The sequence below is a fragment of the Phalaenopsis equestris genome, unplaced genomic scaffold, assembly GCF_001263595.1.
Source record: "Phalaenopsis equestris unplaced genomic scaffold, ASM126359v1 Scaffold001343, whole genome shotgun sequence".
Taxonomy (NCBI): domain Eukaryota; kingdom Viridiplantae; phylum Streptophyta; class Magnoliopsida; order Asparagales; family Orchidaceae; genus Phalaenopsis; species Phalaenopsis equestris.
In genome coordinates this window covers 946,975-967,379 of record NW_018165782.1, presented here as the reverse complement: position 1 = coordinate 967,379, position 20,405 = coordinate 946,975, and the positions used below count along the sequence as shown (strand labels likewise).

Here is a 20,405-nt window from a genome sequence, read left to right as displayed (position 1 = left end):
CTCTAGCAGGACAACGTGCTTTGCCTTCCACAAGGCGTCATTATGTGCAGCTATTTGCTTCCCTGTGTCGTTGTGGGTTTCTTTGCTCTGATTTTGAGTCAATTATTAGCTATCGTTAATGTCGTTGCTTCCTTAAAGCATCATTATCTCATATGCTCTTATTTTCCCATAATTTAAGAGTTGCCCTCATTGCGCCGTCCTCTATTTTCTTCTGTTAAAATATAGATTTGCATTACTATATCAAAAAGTTACAAAAAATTACAAAAGTGTGCATAGAAGCACAAGTCAAGTGCAACAATGCGACTTGTCAACCAAAAGAATAATAGAGAGTTCACTATTGTTACAATCATTTTCGAAAACAAAAAACTATCATGTAAAGCCAAGTTGTCTAAAAAATGAGCTGCCTTGTTGCAAGCTCTTGGAATATGTACGAAGATTACCTGTTTGAAAGAAGAAAGTCAAAATCCTTGCATTCATGAGGTTTATCCTTCCAAGCATTGATGTTGGTGGAGTGAAGAACAAAGAGATAATGTTGGAGTTGTCACCTTAAAAAACGACTCCATTTACTTCATACATCCAAGGTTCCAAAAAAATGCTTAAGTGCCGAAATAGCCAAAAAAATGTTTAAATGACACCATGAAAGAACATGTAACAATCTATTTGACTGAATGGCACCGCAGTGGTTGCTGTAGATAGGAGAATGTATAGGTTAAAGCTTTAAGAGAAGTGGAAGCTGGAGTAGTAACCGAGCCATACAGTTTACCATACTTTTTACAGTTTCTTGCCCGCCAACATTGGTAGATCGCTTTGCAGAAGAGGAGTTTCCACTCGACTGAATGGTTTCCCAGACTTCTATTTTCTTCCGTGAAAGGTCCTCTATTTTCTTCCGGGAAGTATATATTTTTTTTCTTTGATTTTTGGGGTCATGCTGATCTTTTCCAACGATTTCTGTTAGAGGATCTTATGCACTTTCTATTTCATTAGAGCCTCTTTGGATCCTAAATGCATATGCTAACTCCTAGTGCCTCGGTTGATCTCTCGTTGAGGTTGCCTCCTTTTTTTTATGGCCTGTGATACTTTTGCGGCTAATCCTCCTCCCCCTTTCTGATGGTTGAGCCTCCTCCACCTCATATTTTGTAATATTTTAAAATGATGCGTGTGGTCGAATGTTGTGGACATTTTCTCCTTCTTATTCAACAAAAAATCACTTTTTATGATCAGAATTGAAGTGCTATTCAACATAAATAACTTACATCTTTTCAAGGAAAGCCCTCATATTTTCACTGATTAGGAGATTTTTGTGTTTGTTATACCTCTTGCCCTCTCACTTATTAACAATTTTTATTGGGTTGACCTTAAATGGAGCTAATTCTTAAGTTTTTGACTGATTTATAACTGATGCTTGATTATTCAATTGGGCTTATCCTTATCATGCTATTATAAGACTTTTTTTTTGATGTAGATTACGTTAGACTTTTACCATGTTGTAGTGCTTGATGCTCTAGTCGATGTAGCCCCTTGGCAGTGATTATCTCATCAACTACTGTTATTATTACGAAGAATACTATACAAATTCTTGAAACACATCAACCTCTTTTTTGGAGATCGAAACAATGATTATTTCTCTCAATATGTTTTTTACTCCAATCGGAGCATGCAGAGCGTTGAATCGCTGGCGGATGAAATATCACATTTTTTTAAACTAGGAGGGGCAAGAATCAGAAGAAAATCTATCAGCACTGATATTTTTATTAGGCTTCATGGTAGATGACCCAAATGAAATACTTGTAATTTTTTTTATTGCATTTTATTATTCGCTCTAGTATTTCTTGGTAAATGCCTTGTTATATTCTTTTATTTTTCTTGTTAATATAATTTGGTTTTAGAAAGTGAAGTCTTTGTTTGAAATGAAACAAGTTCTTTTACAAGAAATGAATTACAGGTCTTGGATGTATGATCCATCTCGTTGCATGCCAAATTATGGCATTTCTACTTTCTCTAGCAATGTGATCCTTTCTGAATATTTCTAGTTGATTGGTAAATGATGCTTACCTTGAGAGCCCATGAGATGAATGGGTTTGGAAGAGAAAAGGAAATCACCGGGTGAAGACATCACACTCAAGCAAGAGGAAATGCACCAATGACATACTAGATGTGGGGGATGTGCCGCCCTTGGATGATAAATGACTTCTTCCCTCGGATCCCCATTGCTGCTAGTTTTTGGACCTTGATGTGGTTATATTTGAACCCAATACTGGAGCACTGGGACACTGGCCAGCCCTTGAGGCTGTTTTATAATCGGTTTCGGTGCTCTCCGCTCCTTTGGTTGGTTTAAGCTTTTTATCATTAAGGCTCTAATACCAGAAGCAATGGACATAGGGACCGCTGTGTTTGTTGAGGGGCCATTCTTGGGGCAAGCCTCATGCAGTGGGCGAGCACATCATGCTTTTCTATTAGTTCTGTTTTTGAATCATGTACTAGAGCTTTTCATGACTTTTGCTTGGAGTAATGTACAAGAGGTTCATCGTCTTCTTTTGCATTTACTTTGCTTTATCTTTTGTATTCTTTTGCTTTAAAATTTTAAAGCTAAATGCAACATTTCAAGGGTAAGGATTTTGTAACATTCACATTAAATCTTCTGAATACCCCCTTAAAAGAACAAGACTGATATCCAAAACCCTTTGTCCAGACGGCCCTTCCATCATGTCCTTCCCCATCTCCTAGCTTTTTGTATCATTTTATAATCTTGTTTGGATTTACCAAGTTCTCTTAATGTCATACTTCTATTATTGTTCATCTTGCTGGAGATTATGAAGAGTGATTTTACCTTATTATCTTCGAGTCTAATGCCTTTTTTTTTCTCAGTCGGTTCATGAATCAGTACTTTCTTCTTATTGCTTGCCTCCAATTATGGCCACTTATAACTCCCGTGAATCCTGCAAGTACATGGGGTCCACTCATCTTTATTTTTTCCGTCTCTTCTTCAAAAGAAGCCTGGGATGACTACAATCGATATCTTTCTGACAAGAAAGCGAATGAGAAGAAAGTGTGGGTTGTAAAAGAGGGTATACGGAACCAGGTATGCCTTCTTTAAACTTTTAAGGAAAGGTTATTTGATTTATTGTGATTTTGACAGGAATGAATGCCATTGTGTAGATGCTAGTATGTTTTGGGGTAATACTGCTGGCGATATTTGCATCTTTCCCATTCATAATAATGTCTGTAGATTTAATTCCTTGATGTATAATTTATTTTTAAATAATCTTCAGGGAAAATTAGGCATTATGGTGTAATTTATATTTGCATTCAACTTCCCAACTTGTATATGTACTTCATTTTTATATTGTTTTACCTTTTTTTGAACAGATTAATATTTCTAGTGATTTGCTTAGGCTATATTATACCGAATAAGGTACTTAAAAAATGATTTAATAGATGCTTATATTATGTCATTGTTTTTTGACGTTACCTTGTGATATTCTCTCTCAATTTTTTTCCATTTACATTTTTGTTCTTTAATGACTATACTTAACCATATCCTGGATTGCTACTAATCTTTTTAAATTGCGCCAACATGTAGCGATCTGCCAATATCTAGGCACTTTGGCCAATTGGTAGTTTTAAGATCAGCATTTGGATGCTTCTCTGTTTCATTTCAACATTAGGAAGTGAGGTTCACATTTAAATTATTAAAGTTTTCTTTTAAGTCTCCATGATTTTGTATTACGGCATCATATTGTTGAAGCACTTCTTCATGTCAGACACCAGTTTAAACTCTAATATTTGTTCTCATATATGACCTTCAATGATGGAGGAACATGGGGTATAATACGAACAACAAGTGAAGGCACTATCTCAAAACACATTCTAATGGGACCAGGATAGAGGCAACAAAACCCATTTGATCATGAATATCTAGCGCATGATTATTGTGTATCTACACAATGATTAAAAGAACTAACGTCAATAGCAGAACCTTTGAGGTTGATTTCTTTAATCTTGGATGTATCTTGAAGTAATCAACAAATTCGTGATAAAAAATACAAGATTTACAATATGAGGACAGTTTTTAAATTTTTTCTTTTGCGAATATTCATATGAAGAAGCGTCAATCCATAGCTCCTTACCCAAAGGAGAATAAATATCAATCTCAAAAAGAACATTCGACTCGGGTGGTTGTGTGAGTAGATATTGTAATATCCACTTGTAATGATTTGCTCAAAATTGAACCCAAAGATTGTGACCCGAGAGTTTTCCCACACATAATTTTTGTGGTATTGTAGTTGCTATAGTACCGCGAGATTCAATATCACGGGAGCGGGAGACGGGCAACGAGCCACTGAAAAAGTCAAGTTTTTTTTTCTCATGCTTTCTTTCCTATAAATTTTCATTCTTTTTTATTCATTTCTATATTAGAGTTTAGAAGTCAGTTTTTATGGTATTTTCTGTCAGGACAACCATTGACATCCAGCGTTTCCCCTTTTAGGGTTGTATTCGAAGGTGAGAGGGTGCTCTGGCTGTAAGTGGTGATCTCTTCGAAGGGATTGAGTGGTACTCGAAATGTAGGTCGTTCCCGAAGGGGGGGGGGGGCGGGGGGGGGGGGGGGGGTATTTATCCTTACCGAAGTCCTCCATAACTTTTTCTTGCCTTCCCCTCCATCGTTTTCATTGCCCTCTCAGTCGCAGCCCTCCATCTTCGCTGTCGCCCTTTTTCCCTCGCTCACCTCACTGTTTTGACCTCTGTCCATCTCTTTGTACTTGTTGCAGCCACCCAAGAAAGTAGTCTTATTGGTATTTAAGAGCTAACCTAACTCCATTTCATGCCCGGGGTTTGGATTTAACTAAAATGGGAATGGACAGTCGGACCGTAGAAATTAATTCCCTGCTATTCTATTTCTATAATTAACAATTATAATATTTAAAAATTCATGAAGAAGCCATTAAAGAAATCAATTAAATTAACAAATAAAAATTTGTATATTTTTAGTTGCTGTTGTCGCTTCCTATACACATTTGCTCATCTTTTATTCTTTATATTCAAAAGTTTAAAACCTAAAAAAATATTATAACATAATGAGTTATTTAAAAATAACTCAAGAATAATTACACTTCTAAACTAAACTAAAGCAATGAAAGGAAATCAATATGCATGTTGGTTTTTCATATCTCTATAAAAAAATTTATAGAGCAACAACAACAACACTTAATCCCATTATACAAAGCCTTAATCCCATTATGTGGGGTCGGCTACATGAATCTGTTTTCTCCATTGCGTCCTATTTAGTGCAATATTTTCATTTAGCTCTAATAAATGAAGATATTTTTTTGTACAATAAGTCGAAGTCTTCCTAGGCTATCTCTACCTTTCTTAGCATAAGTCGAATTAATCGAAAACATCTACTCTCCTAATTGGATCAGTAGATGGTCGACGCTTAATGTGACCAAACCATCTAAGATGACTTTCTCTAATTTTATCCGTCATAGGAGCTACACCAACCTTATCACGGATATATTCATTTCGCATTTTGTCTCTAGGTGTAAAGCCATTGATCCACCTAATCATTCTCATCTTGGCAACACTTAACTTAGTATTATGGTTCTCTTGTAAAGGTCAACATTCAACGCCATAGAGCGTCTCACCATCGTCTTATAAAATTTTTCTTTAGTCTAAGCAGCACTCTTCGCTTTGAACAATAGACTCAAGATATCTGAAGCGTTCACACCTTTTAATAATTTGATCATCCAAAGTTACACTTCTGTCAGTAGAGTTACTGCACTAAAATTACATTTCATGTATTCAGTTTAAGTTCTACTCAAATGAAGGCCTTTAGACTCCTATGTAGACTTCCATAATTCAACTTTTTCCTGGATTTTTTCCTCGTCTTATCCACGAGAAGGATATCATCAGCAAAAAATATACACCAAGGAACATCCTCCTGTAAATGTCCAGTAAGACCATCATAACTAAAGCAATAAGATATGGGCTTAAAGCCGATTCCTGATGTAATCCAACAGAAGTAGGAAAATATTTGGTCAATCCTCCTTCAGTTCAAACAAAAGTAAGAGCTCTAGTATATGTATCTTTAATGACTTGAATATAAGTCATATCATCGCCTTTCTTCTCAAGAACTCTCCCAAGGATATCTCTTGGAACCCTATCGTAAGCTCTCTAAATCAATAAAAATCACATGTAGATTCTCTTTATTATCTCTGAGCTTCTCCATCAAACCTCTCAATAAATGTATAGCTTCCATAATAAACCCGCCTGACATAAATCCAAATTGATTATGAGAAATCTTTGTAATACGTCTTAACCTATGTTCAATTTCCCTCTACTATAATTTTAAAGTATGACACATCAACTTAATTCCTCTATAATTTGCACACTCTTGCATCCTCTTTATTCTTAAAAATGGGGACCAAAATACTCTTCCTCAACTCCTCAGACTTTTTTTTAGTTTTTAAAATAATATTAAAGAGTTTAGTAAGCCAAGAAACTCTCAAATCTCTTAAATATTTTCATACTTTAATTGGGATATCATCAGATCCTATAGACTTTCCACCATTGGTTTTCTTTAAAATCTCTTCTTTTTTACTTATGCGACGCTAAAAATGAAACATTTTATTATTATTAATGATATTAAGATTACTAAGGTCAATCGTATTTTCAGAAACTTCATTAAAATGTATCAAATTAACTCACCCACATATGTTGAATATTTTTTTCCTAAGAAAAACACTTTTTGATTTTCATTTTTAATAGAGTTTATTTGAATTAAATCTTTACTGCATCTTTAATACAGTTTATATATGTATTTTTCACCCTCGTTAGTATCTAATATATTATAAAGATCATTGAAAACATAATTTCTAGCGTCACAGATTGTTCTTTTAGACTCTTTGTGGGTCGTTTGATAGTTTTCCCAGTTATCTAAGTTTTTACATTTAAACCAATTTTTATAACATAACTTCTTATATTTTATCTTTTATTGCACAATTATTATTCCACCACCAACTATTTTTATTTAAAGGATTTAAAGGAATTTTTTCTTTTAATTTTCCAAGTACATCTTTTGCTACTTGTTTAATAATGTTTGTTTCTTTATTCCATAGCATTTGCTTCATCATGAACATTTCAAATTTTGAAATTTTGAATTTTACTTATAAAAATAATTTTATTTGTGTCTTTTAGGTTCACACATCTAATTCTACGATGACGAGTCATAATATTCTTTATTTTAGAACTCTTCATCTTAAAATCTAGGATTAATAAACAATGTTGGGTACTTAAATCCTTACTTTGAATGATCGTACAATTTTTACAATCTTGACGATCTCTTGTTCTCATAACAAATAATAAATTTATATTTTATTAGATCCATTCTTATAAGTAATAAAATGCTCATTTGTTTTTTTGAATAAAGTTTTAGTAATAACAAAATCATACGCTAAAATAAAATCTAAAATAGATCTACCTTCTTCATTAGTCACTCCAAAACTGTAGCCACCATGAATAGTTTCGAAATCTTCTACCACTTTACTGACATGTCCATTTAAATCTCTTCCAATAAAAATTCTTTCTTCAAGAGATATCATTTGTATTAGGTATTCAAAGTCATTCCATAATTTATCTATAGATCCTATGTCTAAACCTACTTAAGGAGCATAAACACTTATAATATAAAAAATCTTAGTATCAATGATAATCTTAAGGGCTATAATTCTATCTCAAACTCTATTAATTTTTATAACATTATCTTTCAAACTCTTATCTATAATTACACACTTTTTCTAGTGCAACTCTTACCAGAATACCAAAGTTTAAAACCCAAGTTATTAATCTCCATAGCCTTTTCTCCGACACATTTTGTTTATTGAATACATAAAATATTAATCTTTCTATGAATCATAATATAATTAATTTTATTAATTTACCATTGAGAGTACCTACATTTCAAGGTCCTATTATAATATTAATTTCATTAGTTTCATGAACTAAGTTTCATGAACTAACTTTCATGAACTAACTTTTTTACCCGCATCCGTCTGTAATGTGGGAACTCTTGCTTATTTGACACTGCACCCGGACGCCGGTATAAAGACCCTTGCACACTTTTCACTCTATACAGGCTATACAACGCATCGCTTTCACGAGACACATAACACTTATACGCTGATTAAATGAATTAATGTCATGATTTTTTCGACAAGTTTTACGCTGGTTGTCGACTACCTAACATAACCTTCCACTTTTCACATCAGGGCTTGTGATCGACAATGACAGTGTTAAATTTTATAATATGCTAATATTTCATATTTTTATAGGAAATGTTATATATATTAATGCATGTATTAATGATATTTTCTAAATGAAAATATTTTAATCTTCTATACGCATTAATTATAATTTTACTTCTAATTTATCTCTTTGAGGATCACTCTCAACAAAAGCTAATACATCGTTATCTGATATTATCTCGTTGGCACGACAGTTAACGATCTAGATATCACAATTGTTTTGGGTGGAAATACCCTTATCTGGCCTTAGTAGATATTATATTGTCGTACAACAGTAAGTGATGTAAACAACACCATTGTCTGGGATGGCTAGCTCTGTTTGCTCGCCCCAGACCGATATCATCTCTTTGACACTGCAGTCAGTGATCTAACCATCACAATTGTCTGGGGTGGTATAAAACTATGCGCGTGGGTACACCGATATCCCCTGTCTATATCATGAGGAGGTGAACTAAAAATGTATATACAAACATTCATATATAAACTATTTTGTTTTTCATAACTTACATTATTCTGAGATATTTTTATACGTCTAGTAACGTGCATACTTATTCTAAGTAACAACTAATCATCATATATATTATACATGTCTCTCATATCATTTATTTCTCTTATCTTATGTATATTTCGTATATTTGCATAACTTTCATATCAATCATATCTTTTGTTTTATGCATATTTTTCATATCATTCGCATCTCTTATTTTTGCATATTTCTTCTATCATGAATATCTTTCAAATAATGCACTTCTTTTTTCATTGTGCTTACATTCATATTTATCCTATCGAACAAGATGAAGATTCTTATTAAACTAGAGAATATATAAACTCAAACATACATTTTGAAATAAAAAAGATTAATAAAATTTAAAAATATAATTATTCATCTCGGTTGCCACGTTAGGTTTTTAATCTTCAGTAAATAACTCGATGTTGCGATAACCTTTATGTTAATATTAATAACTTATACATTTATATTAATATTAATAACTTATAAAACAAAAATCAAACTTTAGGTTTCAAACAATTTTCGTTTATCGAATTATTCTTAGCATAAGATTAATTACTTGAATTTGATGGTGCAGCCCTATAACAAGTTTCCACACGCTCGCTTCGAGCTCATCATTCCAGGCAAATAACCTAAAATTTTAAATATCGTAGGATTTCAAATTTTCTTTGCTTGTAAATTAATTTAATCCAAAATATAATTGATTTGCCTAAACATACCTAAAATAAACTTAACAACATAATCTGCCCTTCTCCAAAATTGCCAAACGTTCTTTTCTCTTCTTCCTACCTTTGCTTACACCTCCCTTAAACTTGCTGATTTTGTGCTAGAAGCCCTTAGGGAAGCACACAAACCAACTTCTTTGCTTTCGAAACGATTTCGTCTCCGCTAAGGCGACCGAAAACGAAAAAGATGCACAATTTGTGCTAAATCTTAAAATGTAATTGTGAGGAAAAAAATGTCTCAATTAGTGTGAAAGAGGGTTTCACACTTACCAAAATTTTTCCTGGAGCTCCTTTTGCGAGCTTCAACCTCTCTGGTGCCGCGCAGTCCGCTGCTCACCTCGTTACTGTAGCAAGTGTTGCGAGTTTCATCAGCCGAGCTTTTGTGACAAAATCGAGAGGTGGGAGAGTTATTCGAAGGCTATGGAGTAAGGTTTTCCCCATTTGACGTGTCTAGAGCGTTAAAAATTGTGAGGTAAGTCAGTTGGGTGCAGTAACGACGGGATTAATGAGCGGTGATTATAGGTTAATTAAAATAAATTTACTTATAACTTTTGTCTTTTATATCCTTCAATGTATTAATAATTTAAATATAGTATTATATATCGAATTGATCGATTTAGCGCTTTGAATTTTATAAAATTGATTCAGTTGAAATTTGAGGGATGCGAAATTAAGAGTACATTTTAAATCGCCAAAACTTTTACTGATTTCACTAAAGTGGTTATTACAATAGATGCCATGTGGACTGGCAATGATGAATTGACAAAAAATCCAACATATTGAGCCAATGATAAGCTTGGAGAAGGTGACGATAAATCATCAGAAGTGATGGGAGAAGCTCTAGTTCGTAGAATTACAAGGAAAAAATCTTGGCATGAAAGCTAAATGACCTATTCTGCTTGATGATGGGGGCAATAAGAAGAATAAGAAGTTCATTGGTTTCTAGAGGAACAAAGGCTCTGAGCCCAAACCAAGACGAGATGCCGATGCCATGAGTTGTTGACTCTAGAAAATTGCATAAAGAAAGATTTAAGATCTTTAAAGTAGGATCACACAATAATTGGCCATGTATGCCACAAGTAATTCGGTTGGGCCATATAAGTGGACGAGCCAATGCGTGAAAATTAAAGGCGACGTATTTGTTATCATGCCCAAATCCTCGAGAAAGTACAGGGAGAGAGTGCAGTATATGTGGTTGTAATATAGATATAGATAAATAGATAGATAGAATATTTTAATCAGATTTATTATTTAAAACCATTGTTTAATAATTATAAAAAAGCAAATTTCATTAATTTTTATCACTTTTTTTCATATATATATATATATATATATATGTATAGATATATATAAATATAGATATAGATATAGATATATAGATAGAGAGATAGATAGATATATCGATGGGCGTGTAGGTGGGTGGGTGGGTGGTTGGATGGATGAATGTTGATGGATGGATGTGGATGGATGGATGTGGCTGGTTGGATGGATGGATGGATGGATGGATGGATGGCTGGCTGGATCTCGAGCAACTTCTTGTTCTTTGTAGAGAAATTAAAAAGATAAACATAATTGTGTGATTACTAAGACGTACCGCAAATTGATCAGCATGATTGTTAGCTCTCGAGCAACTTCTCGTTCTTCGTAGAGAAATTAAAAAGATAAACATAATTGTGTGATTATTGAGGCGTTGACATAATAATCTTTCATTTGATTGCGACGCCAATCTGAGGCTTGAATGAAAGCTCGGCAACGGCCCAACTGTGGTTGAAGAGGTATGATTTCTTCAATCCTGATGAAATGGACAAAGAATACTCAATTTTCCCTTTGAAAGACCAAATTGACCATTGGAGAGCAAAGATGCAAGCTTCATATTGGCACTGTGATCCGCAGTGGGACTTGTATGATTACATGCTTGTGGGAGAAATTAAAAAGATGGACATAATCATGAGAAATATTCTTTGTTGAGATGTCAGCTAAATCTGCAACACTAGCAAGAAATTTAACAAAGTGAATGGACTCCAGGGCATTAGACGCATTTGCAAATGAAATTTTGAAAATTCAAATTCTCTCTCATTCAGCTATATACTTAGACAAATCTTTGAAATGTACCAATACTAACATTTGTCTTTAAAAGCTTCAAAGCTTGCAGCACGCCCAGTATAACTGAAAGCTTAAACTGCATCCTCTAATTAAACTAGCATGTTAAGATTAATATTTCCATTCATATCATACATGCTGAAGGTTTAACACTGAGTTGTCACTTCTCTGATCCCGACTAATCTAAATACGGTAATTACAATAAACTGAAGCTTAAAAGCCACATTATCCAAGAAGAAGAAAGTACCGCAGTAAATATGATGACATGGGCTACAATTGTTTACTTGAATAGTTTTAGAGTTTCTGCATCTAGTCATGTATAGTTTCAGACAAAATGGCTTCACATACCAAAACTAACAAAGCGTGTTAATCGTTTGTTTGGTGTAGAAATTTTTAACGGGGTGAACTGAAATTGAAACAATAGATGCATGCCTTCTTTATTTTTAGATCAGTTGCTTTTTAATTATACATGTGATAGCATATATAATGTGGCATGCATTCTAGATTCAATCAGGTGGCTTTTGTTGTTGAATAATATATAACATATGTGGTGTTGTTTGTTTAATGACTTGTAATGAACCTGCAATGCAAGTGATTTAGTTAAAATACAATGATGTTTTTTTGTTTCAGATTGAAGCACAGGACATCCATGTTGGTAAAATTGTTTGGTTGCGGGAAAATGATGAAGTGCCTTGTGACCTTGTTCTAATAGGGACTTCTGATCCTCAAGGCATATGCTTTGTTGAGGTAACCATTGAAGATATTTATTTATTTTTTTCTGTTTTTATTTGTCTCTATAGTTCTTACTGTTTGGAGTGCGCACTGTGCCGCATGAATCTGGTATAGTTTGGGATCCAGCTTCCTTTTTGTTCTCGTGGGACAGTGGAACTTATAAAGGTTGATCTTTAATACTCCTTTGTTGATTTTACTTGATTTTTTAGTTAAGTGTGTGTGATGTGCCTAGGGCTGTAAATGAACCAATGCATTCGATGAACAACTTGAACTCGACTCGATTAAGGCTTGATCATGTTCGTTCAAGTTAGTAGATAAAAAAGCTTGAACAATTTTTAAAAGCTCGAAACTTTGACTACTGAACATGATTATTGTCGTACTCGTTCGTTTATGTTCATGAACAAACTCGTTTGTCGTTTAACAAGTAATTTGTTAAATACTCTATATTCTGATGTATTATTTAAATAAAAATTAATTAGTTAAAACTTATTTAATTATAGATTTAATAGTAATATATTATTGTATCAATAATTTTTTTAATTTAATTATTAATCATTTATTTATTTTATTAATAAATGAATTGTAATTTAGAATAAGATATTTACAATTAAAGAGTGTCATAAAAAATTTTTTTTGTGGAGTTTTTGTAACCTTAAATGTATTGAGTTCATTTTTTATAACCACGACAGTGCAATTACCAACAACATTAATGAGGATTGCCTTATTGTTATTATTTTCTTATTAATATGATTAAGTAAACGATCATCCCTAACTTTTAGAGTCAATTTAATTTTTTCATTTACAAAATTTGAACTAGTATAGCTCTATCAATAAAAATGATGTACTTAATTATTATTAAGTTCAGAAATTTTAAGTCCATAACAAATTAGTAACTGCGATTAGAATTTCAAAATTAAATTTTAAATCTTTATATAAAAATATAGATTCTAGTTTGAATTTTTAGCTCGTTTAAATACTCATTCATTTGTGATAAACAAATCAAGTTCAAACATGAAAAAAATTAAACAAATCAAACTTGAACAATGTAAAAAAGCTCGACACAAGCTCAAGCCGAACTTGAACAACTTATAATTTTACCAACCTAAGTCCGAACATTGATATACTTGAACGGGAAATTGCTCGGCTCGGCTCGGCTCGGCTCGGCTCGGCTCGATTACAACCCTAGTTGTGCATGTACCATTGATATATGCTCATACTTTAAAAATGAATATGTATGGGTAAGACTCTGCGTTTATGTAAGGTATCCGAGCTTATGTAATTGAGTATTCAAAAGATTCTTCTTACTCTTTGTTGTATAGCCTATAGTTGTGAGGGTTGTTTTGCTTCAATTTAAGCTCTTAGACATGGTTTGAATTGAGTTCTAGAGTTTTGTTTGATAGAAAGTAAATGAAAGTTTTCTTGAAAAAAAGAATGAAAGAAACAAAAGAAAAACAACTGAAAAAAAACGAATTGAAGTGAACTTCTATATTATGGAATTCACTTTAAATGTGAAACTGGGTTCCTACTCTGAAAGCTTTGAGGTTAATACAATTCTGCTTGCTGTAAGAAGTAATATTAGTTAAAATTAAACTAGATATAATTTTTGGAAGGATTGGTCACAGTTACATATTTCCTTGTTGCAGCTATGAAGTGAGTTTACATAAAAAATTAGGAGTAATATTTCCTATTCTCAGCTCCAGCTACTTCAAACACTTGTGTAAAAATAAACTGCAGCGAAGTGTTACTCGAGAAAGTTTAGTTTTCCTGTGTAAACTATGGTTGCGTTTAGATCCAATATTTATGATCCCTGTCCCCCACTTTTAAGGGGTTGCATGTAAAAAATAACCTTTTGCCTTGTAGATAGGTCCTTTGATGAATGATTAGCATCAAATGGTCCCTTTTGGCTTATATATACTCGATAACAGGTCAGGAGTGATTCAGTAGAGCATTGGTCGGTACATGTATTACTGACTATTAGCAATGTCATTAACTTGTAAGAAATTATTCATTAGTAGAAAAAAAAGATTATTCTAGTTATTATAACTCTGACTGCTATTTAAACTAGATCGAATTGCCATGGCCAGGTAGTTCAATTGGGAATTAACGTTCAGTCAGATTTTGTTGGTCCCATGTCTCTCATATGTTCTTGGACTTTCTTAGCTTGGAATAAACATACACTTTTGAATTTACATACTTGGGAATTTCTTGATTGTTTTCTCGCACTTAAATCCTTTGTTCGTTGGGAATTTCTTGATTTTTTCTTCGACACTTTTTCTTCTATAGTTACCAATTATCAGTCTTCTTTTTCTTCAAAATCTATTGCTCAACTCTGCTAATTGTTATGATATCAGAGCCACAATTGAATAACCTGTGTTTTTTCAGCATTGTCATACTGCAGATATATTTGATTGGTTGCTAATTTTGCGTTTTCACTGGTGTTTTTGTGCTCATTAGCTGCATTTTGGCTGAAATTCACTCTTCGCTGCGCTATTGCTGTGTTATGTTTCTCCCATTTCTTATTTTGATTGCTTTTGCTGCTGACGTGATCCAAAATTTTGTTGTTTGCTGCTGTTTTGATCGAAGTAATTGTAATTTTTGCTGAAAACAGCATCCAATTCCTCAAAATTTTTATTTAAATTCAACTTTTAATGTTTGAAATATAAACATAAACTTGGAATATGAATTTTGAATTTCTAACCATTCTTTCTTAAAAACCATCCACGCCTAAAAAGCCCAAAATAGTCTCATGATTATTTCTATATTGCCAATTTAATCCCAGAGTATTTCATTTCTCTAAGCTATCGCTTCAACTGTACAAAATTAATCCCAAATTGTCCTTCAGTTAGAAATTGTTAGAAAATGCGATGTAAATTTAATCTCAATTTAGTTCCTCCACTACATAATTTTGATCCAAATTTAGTCATATAGGAATTATTTGGGATCATATTTTTCTAATTGAGGGATTAAATTGGAGAAATTTGATACTCTAGGATTAAATTATCTTTGTAGGGGACTATTTTGGGTTTTTTCCCCTCATCCGCTTTATCTTCCATTTAACTTTAAATCAAAATTTTATTCTCAAATTTGAATTATAAATTCATTTTCTAATTCCATTCCTAATTGTTCTTCAAATAAAACCACCGTATTTTATTGCCTCATTTTATCCAAATGCTCAACCTGCTTAATCACATTTTAAGGTTGACCAATTTGATGCCATCTCTTTCTCTCTTGTGAGCATCCACTCAACTTAACTTTGAGATTTTGGCATGCTTTTGTGCTCAGGAGTTTTAGGACGACTTTTTTCCTATGTTTATTTGCTTAACTGGCATTTGTTTGGGACAGTTTTTTAAGTTTTGTTGTTCAAATGCAACAGCATTGGCATTCAACAAAAAATTAAATGCAGTGCTTAAAAAATTTGCTGCCTTGAATAATTTTTGTTGATCGGACTCATCATTCTGCATTCTAGGGTTGCAGCTGCATTGATTTCTCAATCCAAAATATTAGGTTCTATTTTTAATATTTTAAAGAAATTACATAATGACTCTAAATAATAGCTTTTATTATATGAGTTTCACAACAGATTTTACAGACAGCTACCAACTTTTACGAGCAGACCATAAGGCGCCATCAACAAAATTCCTGTTGGTGAACAAACCAATCCTGCTATAGAAATTTGGAACCATACAATTTATATTACAGAAACCAGTAAAACAAATCCTTTTACAGAAACCAGCTGCAAATAGTTCTGCTACAGGAAACTAATTTTCATCTGTTTTTGCCGGCCAGCTTAAAAAAAATTTCTGGTTCAGAAAACAGCTACAATAAATCAGGAGCAATTCAATTCCTGCAATCGAAACCAGCACAAAATACTATCTGCCGCAGGAAATTTTTGTTCCATATTTTAGGTCATGATTTTTCTTTTTTGTCAAAGACGGCCTCTTCATTCATTATTTTGTTCCTCCTACTTTACCAAGAAGGTGTCAAAGTTCTACAAAAGGCACTTCTACGGAGGAGTTACTTAGCTATAGCCAAATGTTGTATCTATCCTTTGATTTAGTATTAGGTCTTCTTTGTAATGCTGTTGGCAAATTGAGCTGAAAGCATAAAAACTAGCTTAGGAAACTCTACGAAAAGTGGTGTAGAGCCCCATTCCTTGTCTGAACCGTCTCCTAATCCTTTTCTAATTGAACATCTTTTGTGTTTACTTTTGCCAAAGAGCTATTTACTGTGACTGAGAACACTAACTGCATTTGTTTGCTGTTCTGGGTTTTATTTGTTTAATCTAAGCTCTAAAGTTGAATCTTGTAAATCAATTTAGATTATGGAATAATCACATATTTTCATTTTGCCCGGCAATTCGGGGCTAACTTTTAGTCGTATCTGCTTTTGTCGAAATCATAATCTGTATGCTATAATATTTAGCATTGATTCATCATGGGTCTTGCTTATGTTCGTGGAGAATTGAAGTGTAACTCGAACTATTAGAACAATTGAGCAAAGGTAGAATCACTTGAAGGAATACGTGCAATAATTGAATAAATGTGCAGAGAACAGGGAAATTGGACTTTATTTTCTAAAATTTCATGATGAAATTTTATGAGCAAGCTCTTCAGTTGCTAGCACTCAGACTTCTGGTAAAGGCCCATCTAATGCTTATTTAAGGAGGGAACCGTTTCCTTACTTGACCATATGAGTGTGTTGAAGATGCATCAGGAGATGTTCTTACCATTCATTGTTGTCATTGATGCTCACGACAACCGTATAATGATAGACATGATATTAGGATAGGATCTAATTATTCGTTGAATCGACATCACATGACCTAAATCGTAGGGACCATAGATATCATCTAGAACCACATAAGGGCTGTTTGAGTGATGAGTTTGATGATCTCAAGCTTATTATCATATCGCTTGGCCCTGTTAATACAGTTGACAAGATTGTTGATGGGACAATGTTGCTGTATGCCCTAAAATTTGATGGGATATACAATCTTAATATCTTATTAGACTGGATTGAAGATATATTTGTTTTCTCAGATGGAGTATTTGCTTCTACTTCATCAATACCTGGTGCTTGTTCTTTCTTCAACTCCTGGCCAGTTTGACATTGAATTGAATGTAACAATGTGGCATATGAGATTATAGTTAGTTCACTTGGTGTTCATGAATTCTTAGTACATTGGTTAGGATATACACCTCAAGTGACACGTGAATTACTTATAAATAAATTGGTCACATTATCTCCGGTAATTACTAGATTTAAGCTCTCAGAAGAGGTGTTCTCGTCATTTTGGAAGAGGGATGCAGGCCATCAAGCCATTTAGTTGTCATGGATATTCTACTTTATATTAGATTTGATTATGGATTACAGTTTGTGAACTGTCATTATTTTTAATGTTTATTTTGATTTATTTCCTTTAGTTTAAGAAAGTTTAAATTGAATAATTAGCTAGGTATTCTATTTATATAATTAAAAAAAATGTACACATCGTATAAATTTTTTTGACTGTTTAATGCTATTTTCCTCTTGCTTTGAGTTTGCCAGCCAAATTCAAGACTGATCCTTAGGTTGTATGTTGCTTTTCCTTTTCTTCCTTTATCAATGTCAGAGAGTTGTGTGAGACGGCAACATCCTATGTTCCTTGGTAACTTCTTAACTCCCTTGCCATTTTACTTCTCTAGCTTCCTGTTACAAACCATTTTTGTTAAAAAATGCTGTTTGCTGGCTTAGTGCCCACTTCTTTTTTCCCAAAGTTTGATTCATAACTTAAGTTGATCTAGCTTATAGGTTGCTTTTTTAATTATAGAACAACAGCGGGCTTATGAAGAATTATACAAAAAAAGTAATATATAAGAAAAAAAAGGATAACTCAATAGCCATTGATGGAAAGTCATGTAGATAAGGAAAATTACAAAAAAAAAAAAAGCTCATTTGAAATTCTTTGTTTGACGCTTGATGAACAGAGCGGAGCCAACATGATTTGAAACCCTTTGATCAAACAGTGCTTCAACACTCTGAATGCTTGCATTTAAATCATAAGGTTGCAATGAAAGATGATCTTTGGCGCCTTCACTAATGGGAAGGAGATGAATTGCTTCAAGAGTAGGAGGAAGTATATATGCTCTTGCTTGTAGATGAAATTGTGGCCATATTTGTTGGGATAACATGTGAATGCATTCCGAGGTGTTGTGATTCCGAAGGAAAGTGTGAAATCAGTATCAAACTTAGTGCAAGCTTGATTAGATGTGGTAGCAACAATATAGTGGTAGAAGGGTGGATCTGAACAGTTGTTTGCGTCCCTTTTGTTTGTTAAGTTTTATTAATCTTGGACGAGCTTTGAAACATTCAGGGTAATTCTGCCTAAAGATTTTTAAGAGGAGCAATAGGAGGTTGCAAATTTTAGTTTTTGCTTATATACATATGACAAGAACCCAATCCACACCTCATTTCAAGCAGAGTATTAATACCCAATTCAACTAGTACGGAAGATGGTTTGCTAGGTGGCAAAAGCAACATCCACTTATTAAGGTTTGTCAAATATAGAGTATAGAGTTTTTTAGTTAAAATAATGTAAATTAAGTTAGAGAAAATGCAAACTAAATGTCTATTATTAGGTGCTTCTTTAGAGGAGTCAACATTGGCCGATCATTTTAGCATTTGCATTAGAAAACTATTGAAATAGTAGGATAGTCAAGAGGGGTTTTGTGTAATCATTTTTAAAGATAATCGTATAATGATATGACGAGAGTGTAAATTCTGACATTAATTTAAATATGTATTAGGAGCCTAAACAGAATTTGTTAACAATAAGAAAAACAAAGTGGACTAGCAAGGTCTGAGATCTCATATTCAATAAAAAAAATGAGCATAGTCATAGCTTGAAATGTTGATTGCTGCATGTGTTGAACGGAGCTGAACTTTGTCAAAAAATAAAGTGAAATGGTTAGATGTAGAGTGAAATTCTGAATCCTACAACGCTCCAGAGTTTTCACAGAGGATTGATGAGTTCGGGCAACAATATACACATTATCTGTTGATACGAAATTAGGAGTTTTCAAAAAAATAGGGGTTACCGAAAGAGGTGGTAGCAGCTGTTGCGATTGATTCGGTGTTCAGCTGATACCGTAGTTGGAGCCAATATGGGGATGGATGAGGAGTTGAGATCCAAGGGAGGGATAAAATGTTCATTATGTGCCTCCTTATATGGCCGAAGGCACTAGCGGGATAGGTTTTGAGTGAGGAGATGTGAAAACTGTCTAGAGGGGAGAGAAGTGATTAAAGAGCGAGATAGTTGTCTCCACATCCCGAGATGAAGTACTAGCAGACATCATGTGTGGGCATAACTTAACCTATAGATTGCTTCTTGAGCCGAGAGCGAGTCGAGTGTATTTTTGATTTGTGTCCTTGGGGGCCGTTTTATTGTTCAACTTCACTTTCGTAGTTTAGAAACGGTGATGATTTTGGGATTTTGAAAATAATTTAAATATAAATATAACTTTTTTAAAGTAGTAATGTTTTTTTAATTTTTAAAATAAGTGAGACCAAACGAGTCTCACATTTTTAAATAGTTTAGATGATTTAATATAATACTACAAGCAATACACTTATCCCAAAGAATAAATATATTACTTGTAATAGGGATTTAATCATCTAGACTAAACAATTTGTGACATCCGTTTTGGTCTGCGAAATATTTTTATAAAAAGGCCAACAAGTTCCCCTATCTAACATAAAAATTAGATAGGGTTTATTTTATCTGGGTTCCTGGTTCCCTATAGAGGCAAGCCCCTATAGTTAATTACATCTTAAATGATCGAAATCACTTAAGATAACTCTCGATTAAGATCAGGTGGTTTTGCTTTCAAGATTTCAAAGTTTAGGTTTTCACGATTGGACATGGGAAAATCAAATAGGAATGGCTCAAAATAGGAACAATTATTTAAGGGAATTCAAAGGAATGAATAATATGAGACATCACAGATCCAGGAGAAACTCTGGGGATGTCCCAACTGTCCTAATGTTCGGCTTTATGTCTTTGAA

At 33.3% G+C, this 20,405-nt stretch overlaps 1 protein-coding gene across 5 annotated transcripts in view; it reads left to right on the top strand.

The window, feature by feature from the left end:
• Window positions 1–20,405, top strand: part of LOC110034084 (phospholipid-transporting ATPase 2) — a 91,461-nt gene that overhangs the window by 3,826 nt on the left and 67,230 nt on the right. For 4 of the 5 annotated variants that reach the window (XM_020738341.1, XM_020738342.1, XM_020738340.1 and 1 more), the window contains exons 3-4: window positions 2,866–3,079; window positions 12,261–12,377. In XM_020738341.1, the coding sequence (XP_020594000.1) occupies window positions 2,866–3,079; window positions 12,261–12,377 (331 nt within the window). Of the gene's footprint in view, window positions 1–1,938; window positions 2,520–2,865; window positions 3,080–12,260; window positions 12,378–20,405 lie in introns of those variants that run through there. The other variant, XM_020738343.1, reaches the window with a different exon arrangement.